Here is a 17,674-nt window from a genome sequence, read left to right as displayed (position 1 = left end):
CATGTTTTCCTCTGATGTTTTCATCTTTCACATGTACACTGTTAGTCACTTTGCTGTAAGGAGTCAGGAGGAGCCCAGCTTTGGTGTTTGCCCAGAGGCCTGGCCACATCATGCCTGAGCCATCCTCCTTTCTCTGCTTTCACTGATGCTGGCTGGCCGGCTCCTTAACTCCTGGTGCCTCAGCCCTGTCCCACTCATTGGTCATTCATGGCAGGAGGACATAATTGAAATGCAGAAGGGCTGTAATGAGGGAGCAGCTGGTCTGCCCTCTGAGGCTTTCTCAGGCCAGCCTGGAGGGCAAGGAGGGGTGCGCAGGGGTGGGGGGTGACTGGAAGACGGGTAGGTCAGGGACAGCACAAGCATTCCCAAGGAGCAAAGTCCCCAACCCCACTGGGGGCTTGATCTGTCTACCTGAGATGACAGGCCTCCCCTCAACCTCCAGGGCTCCGGAGACGTTAAATATCACCTCGGCATGTACCATGAGAGGATCAACCGGGTCACAAACAGAAATATCACTCTGTCACTTGTGGCCAACCCCTCCCACCTGGAAGCTGTGGACCCTGTAGTGCAGGGGAAGACGAAGGCAGAGCAGTTCTACCGCGGGGACGCCCAGGGCAAGAAGGTGAATTCAACTCACCTGGGCCCTGAGGGGCTGGGTCTGAGAGGATGGATCTGGGGAGTGGGCCCAGAGGGGCTGCATCTGTGGGTGGGCCCCGAGGGGCTGGTGTGAGAGAGTGGGTCTGAGGGGTGGGCCCTGAGGGTGTGAGCTCTGCACAGGCTGGGCCTGGGGCTCCTCCTGGCTCACACCTTACTCTGCAGGTCATGTCCATCCTGGTCCATGGGGATGCTGCCTTCGCAGGCCAGGGTGTGGTGTATGAGACCTTCCACCTGAGCGACCTGCCCTCTTACACCACCAATGGCACCGTGCATGTCGTTGTCAACAACCAGGTGAGGGCCTGGCTGCATGTCAGGCCTTGTCAGCGTCCTTGTTCCCTAACTCGAGGCAGCACTTTGAGAGGAAGAGACGGTCCTGGTTCTAATCCCGCTGCTCCGCCATGTCCCAGGGTGTGGTGTCAGGCAGGATGCCTGCTCTGCCCAGTCCCCCCACCTCATCTATTTGTCTCTCATCGGGGAGAAAGTTGTCAGGACAAAGCAGTAAAGGCCGTAACTGGCTGGCTCAGAGGTGCGGCATCATGGTCCTCCATGCTGCCTTAGCCCCACGTCAGGCAGTCAACCTTAGACTGCAGCTCCCACAGGCCTTGCTTTCAGGGAGCTGTGGTTAATGACAGCTCTTTTTCTGCGCCTTGGAAGCCCTGGGTTAACTGCTTCGCAGGATACCCCTGTGCGATAGGAATTTAATGAGCCCTTTTCACAGATGAGGACACTGAGGCTCCAGGAATTTAAGTGCCTTGGCCAGGATTGTGCAGTTAGTAACTGCACATTGCAGGAGAAAAGAGCAGGCATGCTTCCCCGTGGAACCTGCTGCTACGTCCGGTTGTCCCTTGTCCCACGTGCCACCTGGGCACACCTGATGGACCTTGAGGCAGAGGCCCCCCCTCCAACCCCCCACCCCCAGCTCCTTGACCCACACGTCTAGCTCTGACTAAACAGAGGGACGCTGCCGCTGCTAGTTCCTCCCGCTTTGCAGATTGGCTTCACCACAGACCCCCGAATGGCCCGCTCCTCACCATACCCCACCGATGTGGCCCGTGTGGTCAACGCTCCCATCTTCCACGTGAACGCAGATGACCCAGAGGCCGTGATATACGTGTGCAGCGTAGCGGCAGAGTGGAGGAACACCTTCAACAAAGACGTTGTTGTAGACCTGGTGGGTCGTGGAGCGGAGGCCGGGGCCGGGGCCGGGGGGCGGGGCTGGGGGCGGGGCCGGGGGGCGGGGCCGGGGCGGGGAGTGGGGGGGCGAGGCGGAGGGGGGCGAGGCGGGGGCTGGGGCCGGGGGCGGGGCTGGGGGCGGGGCCAGGCCGGGGCGGGGAGGGGGGGCGAGGCGGAGGGGGGGCTGAGGCGGGAGGGGGGTGAGGCGGGGGGGGGGGGGGCTGAAGGGGGGCGGGGTGAGGCCCCCCCTGAGGCCAGCGGGGTGAGGCTGGGGCCGAGGGGCTGAGGCTGGGGCCGGGGCGCAGCCTGTCCCTGCTGTGCTGAGCACGCCTGGTCTGCAGTATCTTCAACAGTCGGGGCTGGGAAGATACAAAAGGTTTAGTGCCACAAGGGCAATCTGTACAAAGGCTTGGGGGAGGGACATTCAGTGAGAGGTGGTAGTGGGGGCTTTTCAGGGGCCTCAGAGGTGTGCCCTGCCGGATGTGCTCCAGTTGTGCAGTGACGGGCAGGGCCTGAGGCTCGTGTTCCATTGTCCCTGCAGGTCTGTTACCGCCGACGCGGCCACAATGAGATGGATGAGCCCATGTTCACACAGCCGCTCATGTACAAGCAGATCCACAGACAGGTGCCTGTGCTGAAGAAGTACGCAGACAAGCTCATTGCTGAGGGCACAGTCACCCTGCAGGAGTTTGAGGTGTGTGGGCGGCCTCATGAGTGCCTGGGGTAGGCCGCGGTGGAGCTAGGACTCTGCGTGGTTGCTGATGTTGCCAGCCCAGGGCTGGGAGCTGGTGATTTGAAGGAGTAGCCAGTATGCTCCTTGTCCCCAGCAGACCCCAGTTATCAAGGGGAACAGAGGACCAAAGACATGTACAACCTGGTGGGATGCAGCACATGCTGTGATGGGGAAGCCCAGGCTCAGGCAGGAGTCCAGGAAGGCTTCCTGTAGAAGGTGGCCCTGAACCGGGTGTGTCGCCACAGTTACCTGATGACATGTTGGTCCTCCCTCCTTGACGGGGCTCTGAGGGTTTCCCGCGTCTCCAAGTCTCTTGCTGAGTGGGATCCTCCAGAACTCTGTCCAGGATATCCCTGAACTCTCAGACTTTGGCCTCTGGCCACAAGGTCCCTGCAGACAGAGTTCTAGAATGTGGTGAGGGGCACCAGGACTTATGAATCTAGGTCTGCCTTGCCTCTGGCTGCCCACTGCATCTCTGCTTCCATCCATGCCTTCACCCTGATTTCAGGAAGAAATTGCCAAATATGACCGGATCTGTGAGGAGGCGTATGGCAGGTCCAAGGATAAAAAGATTCTGCATATAAAGCACTGGCTGGACTCCCCCTGGCCTGGTGAGTGAGCTGTGTGGCTGAAAGTGATTTGCCTGGGCCTTGGGCTCTAGCACTGGGCCCAGGATGAGAGTGGCCGTGCCCAGAGGCTACAGGCTCTATTCTTGAGACGCCTGAGGCTGTTGGGCTGCTTCCTGCAGGTTGGGGTGGGCTGGGGAGAGGGGAGACAGCATCGCCCTCAGAGCACATGTCAGCAGGTAAACTCTGGAAAAGCAGGGCTGAGCCAGGGTGGGGGCACCAAAGTGGAGAGAGCCAGGGGGTATTGCTCAGAGGGTCTCCCTGGGAGATAGGTGCTCAGAGGGCCTCCCTGGGGTGGACCTAGTGGGCTGTGACCCTGGGCCCGGGGAGTGGCTCCCGCAGGGGCCCAGGGGAAGACATTGGGTAGGTGTAGGAGCTGGAGCTGTGACTATCAGCTGTCGCAGTTCTTCAGGATGGGCTCAGGCTTTGAGTGCCAGGTGGGGTCAAGGAAGGGGTGGGTCCTGAATCCTGGGGAGGCAGGCTGATGGGGATCTGAGGCCCCACCACCACCCAAAAGTGCACAGAGTCTCTGCCACCTCAGGCTTCTTCAATGTGGATGGGGAGCCCAAGAGTATGACGTGCCCGGCCACAGGCATTCCTGAGGACGTGCTGACCCACATCGGCAACGTGGCCAGCTCTGTGCCCCTGGAAGGCTTTAAGATCCACACGGGTAAGGTTGCTGTGCAGGCTCCAGTGTGGGCCACTGTCCCAGACCTGATGTTGTGCCCCGAGAGAGATGGCATCAGAGGTCAGGGAGGCCTGGCCTGCATCCCCACTTGGTCACTGGTGGGTCAGCCGTGCTCTTGGAGCCTTGTTTGCGCCCCACCCCGTGAGGTGCGCATGGTAATTGCCCCTCTCAGGCAGGCCCTGTAGATGTGGATGCTGCTCTCCTAGCTGGGTTTCAGAGACCAGGCCTGTGTGCGGTCCCTGGGTCAGGCAGAAGGAGAGCAGGGAAGCAAGCGCTTTCCCCGGAGGAAATGGTTGGGCCTGGAATGTGGGGGTCGGAAGTAATGAGCTTGCTGGCAGCTTGATGGATGACAGAGGTGACCCTGCCTTTCTGGGTGAGCTTGGACTAGTAGGTGGTTTCTGGCTACAAATCCTGGCTGTGGCCTCTGCTTGGGCAGCCTGGAGGGCCCCCAAGGTGGTAGTGGGATACCTGCGCTCCTTCCAACCAGCTTGTGGGGGGTTCTGAGGGGCTTCACCCACAGTGTACGTGGATGCCTAGGTGTCCTGAGGTGCCCGCTCTGTGTGTACACCACAGGGGGTCTGGGCAGGTGTAGGGCTGACAGGAGCCCAGCATGGCCCACGTGCCTGGGCCCAAATCCAAGCACCTTTGTACCTGTGTGACTGTGAGTAAATGACTTCCCTCTTCTGAGGCTCTGTCTCCTCATCTGGTAAGTGGGGACAGTCCGCCTTGTGCGCTTGTGAAGAATGTACCCAACTCAGGGCATGCAGTGTGTGCATATGGCGTACCTGCTCCTTCTTCCCCCAGGGGAGTCTGGGGAGGATGGTGGCTCAGGCCAGCCCATCGTATTGGTCCCTCTGCTCTGTGGGAGAGGTGTAACAGAACTTGCACACCTGGCCCCGGTCCTTGGGGCTATGGCTGTCCCCTGGAGGGCCAAGCCCCTGGGACCCTCAGGCTGCCTCTCCCCTCCCACAGGCCTCTCTCGCATCCTTCGGGGCCGTGCAGACATGACCAAGAAGCGGACGGTAGACTGGGCCCTGGCAGAGTACATGGCCTTCGGCTCCCTGCTCAAGGAGGGCATTCATGTGCGGCTCAGCGGGCAGGACGTGGAGAGGGGCACGTTCAGGTGAGGGCAGGACTCTGGGCGCCAGGCCTGTGGACATTGGCCTTGTTTGCACTGAGCCTGTGGGGGAGCTGAGGGCCCAGTTGTGCTTGGGTCTCCCAGAGTCAGCCCAGGAGCTCTGGAGTGGAGCTGGCCCTTCCTCCTTCCAGACCTTGTCTGAGGAGCCCGCGGAGGGCCGTTGTCTGGCTGAGGTAATCAGAGGTAACTCCATCAGAACCACCAGCCCCCACCCTGGGGCCAGGCCATGAGAGGGCCACTGGAACGCCTCTCTGACCCCCACGGGACAAGCATGTAGAGCTGACTCCTTGGCCCAAGCTGTTGATTGATACCAAGGCTTGTGGTCATCTGTGGTCGTCGTGTGTGTGTGCGCGTGCGCGCATGCGTGTGCGCATGTGTGCTTATATGCACAAGTGTGTGCCTGTGCATGTGTGCGTGCACACATGTGCATGTGTGTGCCTGTGTGCACATGTGTACGTGTGCACGTGTGCCTGTGTGCTCGTGCGCGTGTGTGCGTGTGTGCCTGTGCGTGCATGTGTGTGTGTGCGTATGTGCATGTGTGTGCCTGTGCACGAGCGTGTGTGCCTGTGTTCCCATGTGCGCGTGCATGTGTATGCATGTGTGCATGTATGCGTGTGCCTGTGCGGGTGTGCCTGTGTGCATGCGTGTGCATGCACGTGTGTGTGCCTGTGCGTGTGTGCACGCACATGTGTGTGGGTATGCCTGTGTGTGCGTGTGTGCATGTGTGCCTTGCATGCATGTGTGCATGTGTGTGCCTGTGTGCACGTGTGTACGTGTGTGCCTGTGCGCGCGTGTGCCTGTGTGCGTGCACGCTTGTGGGTGCATGTGTGCCTGTGTGCACGTGTGTGCATGTGTGCCGTTGCGCACTCGTGTGTGCATGTGTGCATGTGTGTGCCTGCATGTCTGCGTGTGTTCCTTGCGCAAGTGTGTGCGCGTGTGTGCATGCATGTGCTTGTGTGCATGTGTGTGTGCCCGTGTGCGTGTGTGTGCATGTGTGCCTATGTACCCGCATGTGTGCATGTGTGCACGTGTGTCTGTGCATGCACGTGTGTGCTTGTGCATGTGCGTGTGTGCACGTGTGTGCATGTGCGTGTGCACACGTGTGCATGTGTGTGTGCACGCGTATGCGTGTGTGCATGCGTGTGCGTGTGTGTGTGTGTGTGTACACTGTTGTCAAGGCAGTCCTCTCCATCTGGCTGGTTTGCAGTTGATTCTTTGAGTCCAGGTGAAGGACTTTGCACTTGTCAGTTGTCCCTATCATGTTTCCTCTGTGTGGGGCTCCAGATGTTTTGGGTCCCGGCTCGGTCACTGCCATATTAGTGAGTCATGGTGCTGTGACATCCAGGATTCAACAGGCCGTCTTTCTCAGGCCTCAGTTGTTCATCACTGCTGGCCCAGCTCCAGCTAGGGACACTTGGGCTACTCCATTGCACCGTGAGCCGCATGTGAGTCCTTACTGGGCGTGGGGTGAACGAGGTCCCCCCGATTATGCAGTCCCTGCCTCCTGTGACTCTGGGCAGGGCAGGCAAGGTCGTGAAGGCCTAGCAGGATAGGCAGGGGCACAGCGCCCTCGGGGTATGAGGTCTCAGAGTCTTGGACTCTGCCCAGCACTTGGGGGTCCGTGAAGCAGGTCTTGTCGGGTCCTTCTGTAGGTAAATCTCTGAGGTCTGTGCTCCAAAACCCCTAGTGTGTGGGGTGTGGGCACTGCTGGGAGGGAGGCTGCCTGGAGGAGGTGACAGGCTGCTTTGGCTTTCAGGGCATCCTTGGTGTTGTCATCCTGTGAGACTTTTAGGTTTTTTGGCACAGTGGTAAGGGCTTGCCTGCCTCCTGCTACCCGGCCCCCCTTCTCTGGGCGAAGAGGTGCCAGCCGCCTGCCCTTCATCCCTTCCATGTCTGTCTCTTTTCAGTCACCGGCACCATGTTCTCCATGACCAGGAAGTGGACCGGAGGACGTGCGTCCCCATGAACCACCTTTGGCCTGACCAAGCCCCGTACACCGTGTGCAACAGCTCCCTCTCGGAGTATGGAGTCCTGGGTGGGTGAGACTGGGGGCAGGTCGGGCGGGCCGAGACACTGAGGGACCAGACAAGGGCTTGCGTCCTAAGGTGTCCTGTCTTTGCTGTTTGACCGTGGACTGAGCTTAGGGCTGGGAGAGGCCTGGGTCAGGGCCTGGGAGGGGCCGAGAGGCTCAGAGACCCCTGGGGTAAAGCTGGGTGCTAAGGGACCCCAACGCCACATGGGAGATGAGAGCTTATCCTGTCTGACCCCTCAGGGAGCCCAGTTGGGGGTCTGTGCTTGCCTGGGAGGGGCTGTTTGGGCACCAGCCCCAGTGGGCCCAGAAAACCCAATAGCCTCTGTGGACAGAGCTAGCAGCTGGCCCTGAGCCCGGCTTGGCTGCTCCACTTCCCTGACCCTTGTCTTGCCTCCATTGTGCTGCACCCAGCATCCCTGTCTTGAGGCCCCCTCCCAGGCTTGGGGCTCCCCAGACTGTGTCTTCTGCACGCTCTCCTTCTGCCTGATCTTTAGCTGGCCTGCATCCTCCCTCCCTGCATCCTCCCGGAAGCAGAGACCTTTCCCTGCCCCTTCCTCTCAGTAGCCCTGCACATATTTGGGGGGCTCCTCTCGGAAAACAGATCCTGCTGCCTCCCTAGCGTATCTTTTGACTCCTTGTCAGATAAGGCTGAAGCTGGCCGTACAGCCAGTCAGGGCTAAGGGTGGCCTCTCCCGGCATGTTGTCAGTTCCCAGGAAGGGAAATCCTGGCCTTTGGGCCCCAAGGAGTCCCCGGCTCCTCCTGGCCTGCTGGGAGGCCTGGGTGGGACAGGGAGGGTGTCTGAGAACGGGCTGTGTTTGAATGGAGCCACTGCCGCTTAGTAGCAGCGTGTGGCAGGCTGTCCCGGTGTCTTCTGTTCAGGCTTCGAGCTGGGCTACGCCATGGCCAGCCCCAACGCCCTGGTGCTCTGGGAGGCTCAGTTTGGCGACTTCCACAACACGGCCCAGTGCATCATCGACCAGTTCATCAGCACCGGTCAGGCCAAGTGGGTGCGGCACAATGGCATCGTGCTGCTGCTGCCCCATGGCATGGAGGGCATGGTGAGGGCTGCCTGCTGGCCAGGGCCCGGGGGAGGGTGGGTGGACCCTTGCCTGAGTGCAGGATTGGAGGGCACCCTCTGGGCCCCTGTAACACATGGGTCTGCTTAGGGTGGGGCCTGCAGACGTTTTAAGTCGATCGTGACCTTCCTGTTACTAACATTGGAGTAGCTGACACGTCTGAGAGCTTGCTATGTGCCAGGCTCTGAAAAACCCTCTATCTATTAAAATTCTCTAATCTTTACAACAACTTAATGGAGTAGGCCCTGTTCCCATTCTCCAGATGAGGAAAGCGAGGCACAAAGAGGTGGACTAGCTGGTCCAAGGTCACACAGCTAGTGGCTTGGATGTGAACCTAATCTGTGCAGTTCTCCTGTCCTCTGGTCCCCGTCTCGGTGACCACCCTGTGTAGCCACATGCGGGGGAGAGGGGACATACAGGCCAGTGGGGGTGGGGAGGCGAGGGGAGGAGCTGAGTGTCACGAGATGCCACCCCACTGCTTGTGCAGCCTGACCAGGTCGGGGATGAGCAGGGGCAACAGCACCGCACAGAGTGGGCTTGGCTGTGTGACCTGGGGCAAGTCTTTTCCCACCTTGCATGGTCGGGCTGCAGTGGACTTCCCTGAGGCCCCCTTCAACTAGGACTGGTCATCCCGTCAGGGACTGATCACGTGTCACCGCTGCATGGCTGTTCAGAGCCAGGTCTGGCCACACTGAGCACTTGACATGCTGTGTAAAACCCTGTGGAATCCTTGGAACAGGACTGGGCGTTGGTCCCGTTCCCATTTCACACCTGAGGAGAGGGGCCTGAACTGCTCAAGGTCACCAACTAAAGGCTTCTCACCAGTGGAGCTTGAGCCAGGCTGGGTAAGGAGGGTTGGCCTGGCCTGGCTGGTGCCTGTTTTGCTGGGTCCGTGCTGAGTCCCCACTAAGGGAGGGGCACGTGGCGGCCATAGCGCAGGTCACGCTGTCGCCCAGGGAGCCAGTTTAGAGGTCAGTGTGGGGCAGTCTGTGCTCATGGGCCGGAGCAGCTCACATGGGCAAGGGGGGCAGGAGGAGCCATCCCTGGGTTCAGATCTGCCCTTCCTCGCTGAGTGACCTTGGGGTTGTTTCTTCATCTCCTTACCCTGCCCTTATTCACCTGGAAAGTAACTGTCTACATCACCTGTATCACGGGGCTGCTTTCAGGGCGGGTGGCTGTGTATGGGGGTCTGCTCAAGTGTGCCTGGCACAGCACGGCTCGGAGCAGCAGCCACTGCAGTCAGAGCATTTGCAGGAAGGACCTCTCACCTTGGCCTTTTGCCTCATATTCCCACCGCGCATGTCCGCAGGTGCTGGCTCCAGCTGGACCCCCCACTCCCACCCCCACCCCCAGGAGGCCTTCCTCCTCTTCTCCCACATTCCTGGTTCTTTCAAGGCTCCAGAGTGAGGGCAACTTCTCTGAGAATCCATCTACACTCTTTCCTGAGACCTGGGTCCCTGCAAGACCAGGTGTCTGTCCTGTGTGACCCCCCAACCCCCACTCGGCCAGCCTGGGCCATGTGGCTTTTGTTTCTAGGGCCCGGAGCACTCCTCAGCCAGGCCCGAGAGGTTCCTGCAGATGAGCAATGACGACTCGGATGCCTACCCCGTGAGTGCTGCCCGCCTTCCCCCGGACAGGGGCACCCTGGCCCCAGGCCCCAGGCCCACGGGCCGGCCAGGCCACCTCCCAGCCATGCCCTGTTTCCCCAGGCCTTCACCGAGGACTTTGAGGTGAGCCAGCTCTATGACTGCAACTGGATTGTGGTCAACTGCTCCACCCCCGCCAGCTACTTCCACGTGCTGCGCCGGCAGATCCTGCTGCCCTTCCGCAAGCCGGTGAGCCGCCCTAGCCATCCGCCTAGTGGTGCCGTGGCCACATGCGGGAGGGAGCCCTGGCCTGCTGGGGCAGCTGGCAGCTGGGCCCCTGTTTTCCTTCCAGCTGATCGTCTTCACTCCCAAGTCTCTGCTGAGGCACCCAGAGGCCAAGTCCAGCTTTGACCAAATGGTGTCCGGTATGTGCCTGCGCGTGTTGGAGAGGTGGCTGGGGTGCGGCCTGCTGGCCCATGGCATGGCCTCTGCCACTGGGACTCTTCCGTCCTCGCCTCTGTGGCTCTGGGGGCCCTGCAGCAACTCCTACATGGTCCCCACCAGTGGCCAACTGGCTTGGCTGGGTCGGGTCACTTGGGCTGCGCACCAGGGCAGAGGAGTATACTGGCCCCCGTGGGCTGGCTGGCCGTGCCAGGGGACCTTAGAGGCGGGGACCCCGGTGGACTCTGCTGGTTCACAGCACCCTGAGTGTCACTCACTCATACATTTTCTTTACTCATAAGCCAGATATTACTGGTCCTGGGAATACCGTGCCCCTCTATGAGCCCTCAGCCTCGTTTACCTGGGAGTCAGGAGTCAGTGAGATAAAGCACCTAGAGGAGCCGGTGTTGGAGTTGAGATGGGAGCCAGTGGTGGCTTGGCAGAGCAGAGCTCTCTTAGAAAACGGTCCCGGGTGGTAGGGGGCCAGGCAGGTCTGTCCAGGAAGGGCCTAGGCAGCATGGACAGGCGTTTGTTTTTCACCTGTGTGTGTTTGGGTGTCCCTCTGGTGTGGGCAGGTAGCTGAGCTGGCAGTTCAGAACTCTGGCTGGGGCTGGACCTCCGGGGTGGGATGTCTGGGGCTGGCTTTTCTCTGGTGGTGCCTGGCAGCCTGTTACCCTCTGTGCCTCTCTGTGCTCTCCTGGGAGGCAGGGACATTACAGTAGCTTCCGCAGAGGTTTTTGCAGCATGCTTGGCCTGGTGCCTGGCACATGACACGCTCAGGAAAGACAGATGGACAGGACAGAGATGGGGGCTCGACTCTGGGCCTGAGGGAGTGAGGAATGTGCAGTGGTCTCCAGAGACAGCTGTTCGCCTTCCAGCTGGGTGATCGGATGACTAGAGAGCAAGCAGGAGCTGGGCACGACTGGATGGGGCGCAGGTCCAGGACCAACAGTGGTGCCATCAGATGGGGCTGTGATGTCACTCTCTCTCCCCACAGGGGCTTTTCCCATCATACCCCCACATCACCTTGACTGTTGATGGTCCCAAAGCTGTGCCCTTGGTTCCAGCCCCTATCTATACCTCTCTTCCTACGATAGGTCAAGTTTTATCTGTCCCCTTCTCCATCGTTTGGCTGAGGAGGTGCCCAGTGCAGCCATAGATCTAAACTCGGGGTTAGTCTCAGTGGCCAGGGAGAGCATGGGGGTGCTGGGATACAGGCCTGTTTCCAGGATTCTTCGGCCCATCTGGGAGCCAGTGCCTGTACCATTCCCTGTCGGTCCCCTAGGGACCAGCTTCCAGCGGGTGATTCCTGAGGACGGAGCTGCAGCACGCAGCCCTGGGCAGGTGCGGCGGCTCATCTTCTGTACGGGCAAGGTGTACTATGATCTGGTGAAGGAGCGGAGCAGCCAGGGCCTGGAGGGGCAAGTGGCCATCACACGCCTGGAGCAGGTACACCTGGTCAGAGTGATGGGCAAAGTCAGATTGCCAGCCCGTGGCCTTGGGCAGTATGCCAGGCAGGGCCCGGTCTGGGGCCTGTGAGGGGAGCTGAGCTGCCCCCCGTCCCACGGCTAAGCTCCCTTTCTCCCTGTCTGCCCCAGATCTCTCCATTCCCCTTTGACCTGGTCAAGCGAGAGGCAGAGAAGTATCCAGGCGCAGAGCTGGTGTGGTGCCAGGAGGAGCATAAGAACATGGGCTACTATGACTACATCAACCCGCGCTTCATGACCATCCTGCGCCGGGCGCGGCCCATCTGGTACCAGGCTGGGTGCAGGGCTGCCACCACCTCTTTCCTGCTGGGGGGCACTGGGGCCTGAGGCTCTGTTCTGGCTTTTCTGCCCCAGAAAAGGCCACTGCCTTCTCTGGGCCGCATTGGAACCAGTCCTTACTGGCTCTGTGACAGTTGGGGACATGTCGGTTACCCCATCAGGGACCCCCGTCAGTGCCACCTTACAGAGAACAAACCTTTGCCCTTGTTCTGCAGCCAGAACTGAACTAGAGAACCTCCTGCATGTCTCAAATCTCGCTTTGATCTTAGGCCAGTGCTATGCCTCCTGGAGCCCCAGGCTCTTCATCTCTTTGCAGGATGATGAAAAGGATTAGGCCTAGTGGAGGCCCACTGTACCGGCCCCGTCCTCCCCTCATCTTGTCTCTCCTCCCCCAGGTATGTTGGCCGGGACCCTGCGGCTGCACCAGCCACAGGAAACAGGAACACTCACCTGGTGTCTCTGAAGAAGTTTCTGGATACTGCCTTCAATCTTCAGGCCTTTGAGGGCAAGACTTTTTAGAGGTGGGCAAGGCCTTCCTCGGGGCTTGCGTGGGCTTAGCTGGGGGTGTAAGGGCTGCTGAGGGGAGCCTGCACAGGAGAGGTCTGCCGGGGGCTCCAGGGGAAAACATACTTAAGCAGCGACTGAGGCCAGAGTAGGCACTGCTGCCTTAGCGTTCCTGCTGATTTCAGAATCTGGTAGGACCAAGAAAGCCAGAGGGGGTGATAGATGGGATGTCATTCTGTGGTGTTTCCCCAGCTGCCCTGGTCTTTCTGGGATTTGTGTGTGGCTTTCCCATCTGTGTCATTCGCATCTCTGGCAGTCACCCAGGCACCCATGTCTTGGCTCTCTCATCCTAGCACGTCAGGCTGCTGCTCACTCTGTCCTCCTTCATCCGTAGATCCAAGGAATGTTCTTCTGTGCTCTTAGAAATAGAGATTTCAGCAATAATAACCAGGTGAAGCAAAGCCGTGCCAGCTGATTCGTACGTGCTCTGTTTTATGGGTGTGTCATGATGAGATGTGTCAGCTTCTGTGTGACGTACAGCCAACCACAGCTCACGTGCACCAAACCAGAAAACCAAATAACGAGAAATTTAAAAAATGCTTAAGAGAGATTTGTTTTCATTTCCTGTTGCAAAACTGCGGGAGAGGTAAATGGTTTAGAGAAGGTGTGGAATGGGGAGAAGAAAAAGCTAAACATGGAGAGTATAAAATACCTGCCTCCATGAGACACTTTCCTTTGAGCACCAGGCAGTGTTTGCAGACCTGTTGGTGTGTCCACTCTTTGGCCTTTTGTTGGTTTTGCTTCTCCACAAAGATGCCGGGGAAGCTGCATCACAGGAGGGATGGTTTGCTTTGTGCAGATCATTTATTCATTTATCCCCTTCTCAGAGTACTTCCTCTGTGCTCTACACTGGGGCCCAGGGTGAAGGTGTGTGTCTGTGTGCTGGCTCTTCCTTTCAGGAGTCCAGTGGGGAGATGTGTAAATAGTTTTATTCGCTGAGTTACGAGTTACATTGGGGGTAAGTGTGGAGGATTGTGGGAGTCCTGCAAAGGCGTCCGGAGGAGATGGTGTTTGAAGGAAGAAGAGTCTCACAGGAGAACATGGGAGAGAAGAGCCTTCTGTGGAGCAGCCCAGAAATACTGGCCAAGGGATTGGGGTGGGGCAACCTGAAGGAAAAATCTGCCTGAAGTTGGAGAACAGTGTTAAGTTCCATCAGCCTCAAATATAGCTTGTTAGGGTACCCTCTGAATCACATTTTTGGAGCATTCTAAGTGACATAAAGTAGAAATAATTACAGCTGCCTTTGTAGTGTGTCTGTTGGGTCCTGGGACTTCTACTGAACATTTTGCATATATTACTAAATACAATTTAACCGTCACTGTCACTTGCATGCTGGGAATATATGTGCCCATTTTATAGATGGGGAAGTCGAGGTTCACATGAAGTTATTTGCCCAGGGTTATTCACCAGCTAGACGTGGCCTCAGTCCCTAGGACCACATTACTTCCCTTGGGAAATAAGCTCTTTCCAATATCATGTATTCCTGGCCCCGTGGAGATCCAGCCGCCCCAGCTCTCCCTGCAGTTGGGTGGTGACAGTGAGCAGGGACACAGGCGCCTGGGCTAGAGGGGGAGCCCTCGTGCTTTGCAGTTGAATGGTTGGCACATTCTGCCCGTAGCACACACTGCCCTTTCCTCATTTTATGTAGGAAGGCTGCAGAGAGCTAGTGAGGACCAACTTCTGAGACCACACCAAGGAAAAACAATCATATGAAGAGAGGGCTACAAACTCCACAAACAAGAACTAACACTGGAAGTAAAATGGAGCTCATGGAACAAACAGACTGAATGAACTGTAATAACTAAGAGGGCAAGGAGGACATTACTACTATGAAAGAGTAACAGACAAAAAATCAGATATTTAGATAATACCAAATATTGCCAAGATAAAATCCTCAAAAATGGGCTGAATAGCAGAATGGACATAGCTGAAATGCAAAATAATAAATCTGGACATAAGGCCTAGGAATGCTGCTAAGAAAATAGAACAGAGCAAAGATGTATTTTTTTAAAACTTAAAAGAGACATGGAGTACATATAGATTCCACTGTTCTGACATGCGTCTTAACGAACCCAGGAGGAGAAAACGAGGGAATCTTGGGGTGGTGGGAATATTCTATCTTTTGACTGTATCACTGTCCAATGTCCATTTCCTGGTTGTGACATTGTGCTATAATTTTGCAAAATGTTATCATTGGGGGAAATTGGGTAAAGGCTACATGAGATATATCTTAAACTGCATGTAAATACACAATTCAATAAAAACGGTAAATTAAAAATGAATAGTTTGCTTCCTATTACTGAGTTGTAAGAGCTCCTTATATAATCTGGATACAAATCTTTTATCAGATACATGTTTTATAAATATTGTAAGTCTGTGGCTTGTATTTTAATTTTCTATGAGAGTGAAAGATTTTTATTCTTATAAAGTTCAATTTATCATTTTTAATAGCTTGCATGTTTTTATATCCTAAGGAAAAAAAAATGCTGCTTAACCTAATGTCACAAAGATATTTCTCCTGGATTTTCTTCTAGACAGTTTATAGTTTTAACTCAAAATTATGTGTGTAAACATACACTTTTGAATTATTTTGTGTGTGGTATGAGGTAAGTGTCAAAATTTAGCATTTTCTGTATGGTATCAAATTGATCCTGTACCATTTGTTAAAAAGACTATCCTTTTTAAAAAATTAAATTTTATTATTAGTTTCAGGTGAAGACTATCCTTTATTTATTGAATTAACTTGGGATCTTTTGTATATTTAGTCAATTACATAGCATCAAAAATATCAAAAGATATACAAGATCTGTACACTGAATGTGTAAAAGATTACTGAGATAGTTAAAGATCTGATAGAGAGTTATACTATGTTCATAGATTACAAGGCTTAATGTTAAGAATCAGTTCTCCCCAATGTTTCACTCAGCAATGTTTTGTAGTTTTTCATTGTACAGGTATAACACATAGTTAAATTTTTCTGTATTTTTTTTTTAGCCATCGTAAATGATATTTTAAATTTTAAATTTTTAATTTTTCATTGTTAGTACCATGTTTCCCCCAAAATAAGACCTAGCTGGGCAAGCAGCTCTAATGCATCTTTTGGAGCAAAAATTAATATAAGACCCGGTTTTATATAAGACTGGGTCTTATAGTAAAATAAGACTGGGTCTTATATTAATTTTTGCTCCAAAAGATCCATTAGAGCTGATTGTCTGGCTATGTCTTATTTTCAGGGAAACATGGTATATTGGAGTGCAATTTATTTTTGCATAATGCAATGAGGCTTACTAGTTCTAATGGCTTTTAAAAATAGAACCCGTTGAATTTTCTACAAAAACAATCACATCATCTCCAAATAGTTTTACATCATCTTTTACACTTTTAATGCACTTTACTAATTTTTCTTGCCTTATTGTACTGGCTAGAACCTCCTATAATATGTTTAACAGAAGTTGTAAGAAGTTGTCTTGTCCTGTTCTTAGAAAGCATTATTAAGCATGATGTTAACCTAAGATTTTTTTCTTGGGTGCTTTTTATCTGGTTGAGCAAATTCTTTTTCTATTCCTGTTTGCTGAGAGTTTTATAAGGAGTTTTTTTAAAATAGGACTTTAGCAATATCTCCCCATCTATTGAAATGATCATATAGTTTTCTTTCTGAGTCTATTAATATGATAGATTATATTGCTTGACTTTTGAATGTTAAGCTAACTGCATTCCTGGGATAAACCCATTTGGTCATGTTGTATTATCCATTTATGTACTAACAGACTTAATTTGCTAAAATTTTGGTTAAAATTTTTGCATCTATGCTTATGAAGGATATTATTCTGTCACTTTTTTTTCTTGTAATTCTTTGTCAGATTTTGATATTAGTTGAGAAATGTTCCACCATCTCTTATTTTCTGGAAGAGATTGTGATGATATTAATTTTTCTTTAAATGTTTGGTAGAATTAACCAGTGAAGATACCTGGATTTGGAGTTTCCTTTGTGGAAAGGTTTTAAACTATGAATTCAATTTCTTTAATGAATTCAGGGCTATTCGTGTTATTTACTTTCTCTTGAGTGAGCTTTGGTAGTTTGTATTTGTTAGGGGCTGTATTTTGTCCCCAATACCCCACCTCCAATTGAAACATTGAAGTCCTAACCCTTAGTATTTCATAATGTGACTGAATTCAGAGATAGGGCCTTTAAAGAGATAATTAAATTAAAATCAGGATATTAAGGTGGGCTGTAATTCAGTATGACTGGTGCCCTTTTAAGAAGAGGAGATCAGGACACAGATATCCACAGGGGAAAGACCATGTAAAGATACAGGGAGAAGATGGCTGTCTACAGGCTAAGGAAAGAGGACTCAGGAAACCAACCCTGTTGACACATTGATCTCGGATTCTAGCTTCCAGAATTGTGAGGGGGAAAAATTCTATTGATTAAGCCACCCAGTCTGTAGTACTTTGTAAAGTTCTACAGCCCTACTAAAGTAAAAGTCTTTCAAAGAATTTGTCCATTTAACTGAGTTGCTGAATTTTGTAACATAAAACTATAGGGAAACACATCAAAATTACAAGGGCTCCTACCTCACACTCATTAGGATGGCTACTATTAAAAATAAATAAATGTTGGTGGGGATGTGGGGAAATTGTAACCCTTGTGGACTTTTGATGGAAACATAAAATGGTACAGCCACTGTAGAAAACAGTATGGACAGTTCCTCAAAAAATTAAAAATTAACCTGCAATTCTACTTCTGGGTATATACTCAAAATAATTGAAATCTGGGTCTCAAATATTTGTACACCCATTTTCATAGGAGCATTATTTATAATAGCTGAAATGTGACAGCAACCCAAGTGTCCATCAATGGATGAATGAATAAGAAAAATGTGGTGTATAAAAGCAATGGAATATTCAACCGTGAAAAGGAAGGGAATTCTGACATATTCTATAACATGGATGAACCTTGAGGACATTATGCTAAGTAAAATAAGCCAGTCACAATATAAATTCTGTATGATTCCACTTATATGAAGTACTTATAGTAATCAAAGTAATAGAAACAGAATAGAATGGTGGTTGACCGGGACTGGGTGGAGGGGGAAATGGAGTGTTATTGTTTAATAGGTTTTGCAAAATGAAAAGTGTTCTGTAGATGGATCGTAGTGATGTACAATATTGCAAATGTAATGCCACTGAACT

At 53.6% G+C, this 17,674-nt stretch overlaps 1 protein-coding gene across 2 annotated transcripts in view; it reads left to right on the top strand.

Moving 5' to 3' along the window:
• The window catches only part of OGDHL (oxoglutarate dehydrogenase L), a 30,643-nt gene extending 15,448 nt beyond the window's left edge, over positions 1 to 15,195 (top strand). For both annotated transcript variants that reach the window (XM_081074686.1, XM_081074685.1), the window contains exons 9-24: positions 443 to 622; positions 820 to 948; positions 1,649 to 1,828; positions 2,372 to 2,524; positions 3,072 to 3,174; positions 3,731 to 3,859; positions 4,850 to 5,000; positions 6,923 to 7,050; positions 7,928 to 8,106; positions 9,661 to 9,732; positions 9,834 to 9,959; positions 10,063 to 10,135; positions 11,437 to 11,600; positions 11,750 to 11,904; positions 12,313 to 12,438; positions 14,130 to 15,195. In XM_081074686.1, coding sequence (XP_080930812.1) covers positions 443 to 622; positions 820 to 948; positions 1,649 to 1,828; positions 2,372 to 2,524; positions 3,072 to 3,174; positions 3,731 to 3,859; positions 4,850 to 5,000; positions 6,923 to 7,050; positions 7,928 to 8,106; positions 9,661 to 9,732; positions 9,834 to 9,959; positions 10,063 to 10,135; positions 11,437 to 11,600; positions 11,750 to 11,904; positions 12,313 to 12,436 — 2,046 coding nt within the window. In that variant the 3' untranslated portion in view covers positions 12,437 to 12,438; positions 14,130 to 15,195. The remainder of the gene's footprint in view (positions 1 to 442; positions 623 to 819; positions 949 to 1,648; positions 1,829 to 2,371; positions 2,525 to 3,071; positions 3,175 to 3,730; positions 3,860 to 4,849; positions 5,001 to 6,922; positions 7,051 to 7,927; positions 8,107 to 9,660; positions 9,733 to 9,833; positions 9,960 to 10,062; positions 10,136 to 11,436; positions 11,601 to 11,749; positions 11,905 to 12,312; positions 12,439 to 14,129) is intronic.
• The last annotated feature ends 2,479 nt before the right edge of the window (positions 15,196 to 17,674 follow it).

The sequence above is a fragment of the Rhinolophus hipposideros genome, assembly GCF_964194185.1.
Source record: "Rhinolophus hipposideros genome assembly, chromosome: 15".
NCBI classification, from domain to species: domain Eukaryota; kingdom Metazoa; phylum Chordata; class Mammalia; order Chiroptera; family Rhinolophidae; genus Rhinolophus; species Rhinolophus hipposideros.
The sequence above is the reverse complement of the archived record's forward strand: the minus strand, read 5'-3'. Positions and strand labels throughout refer to the sequence as shown.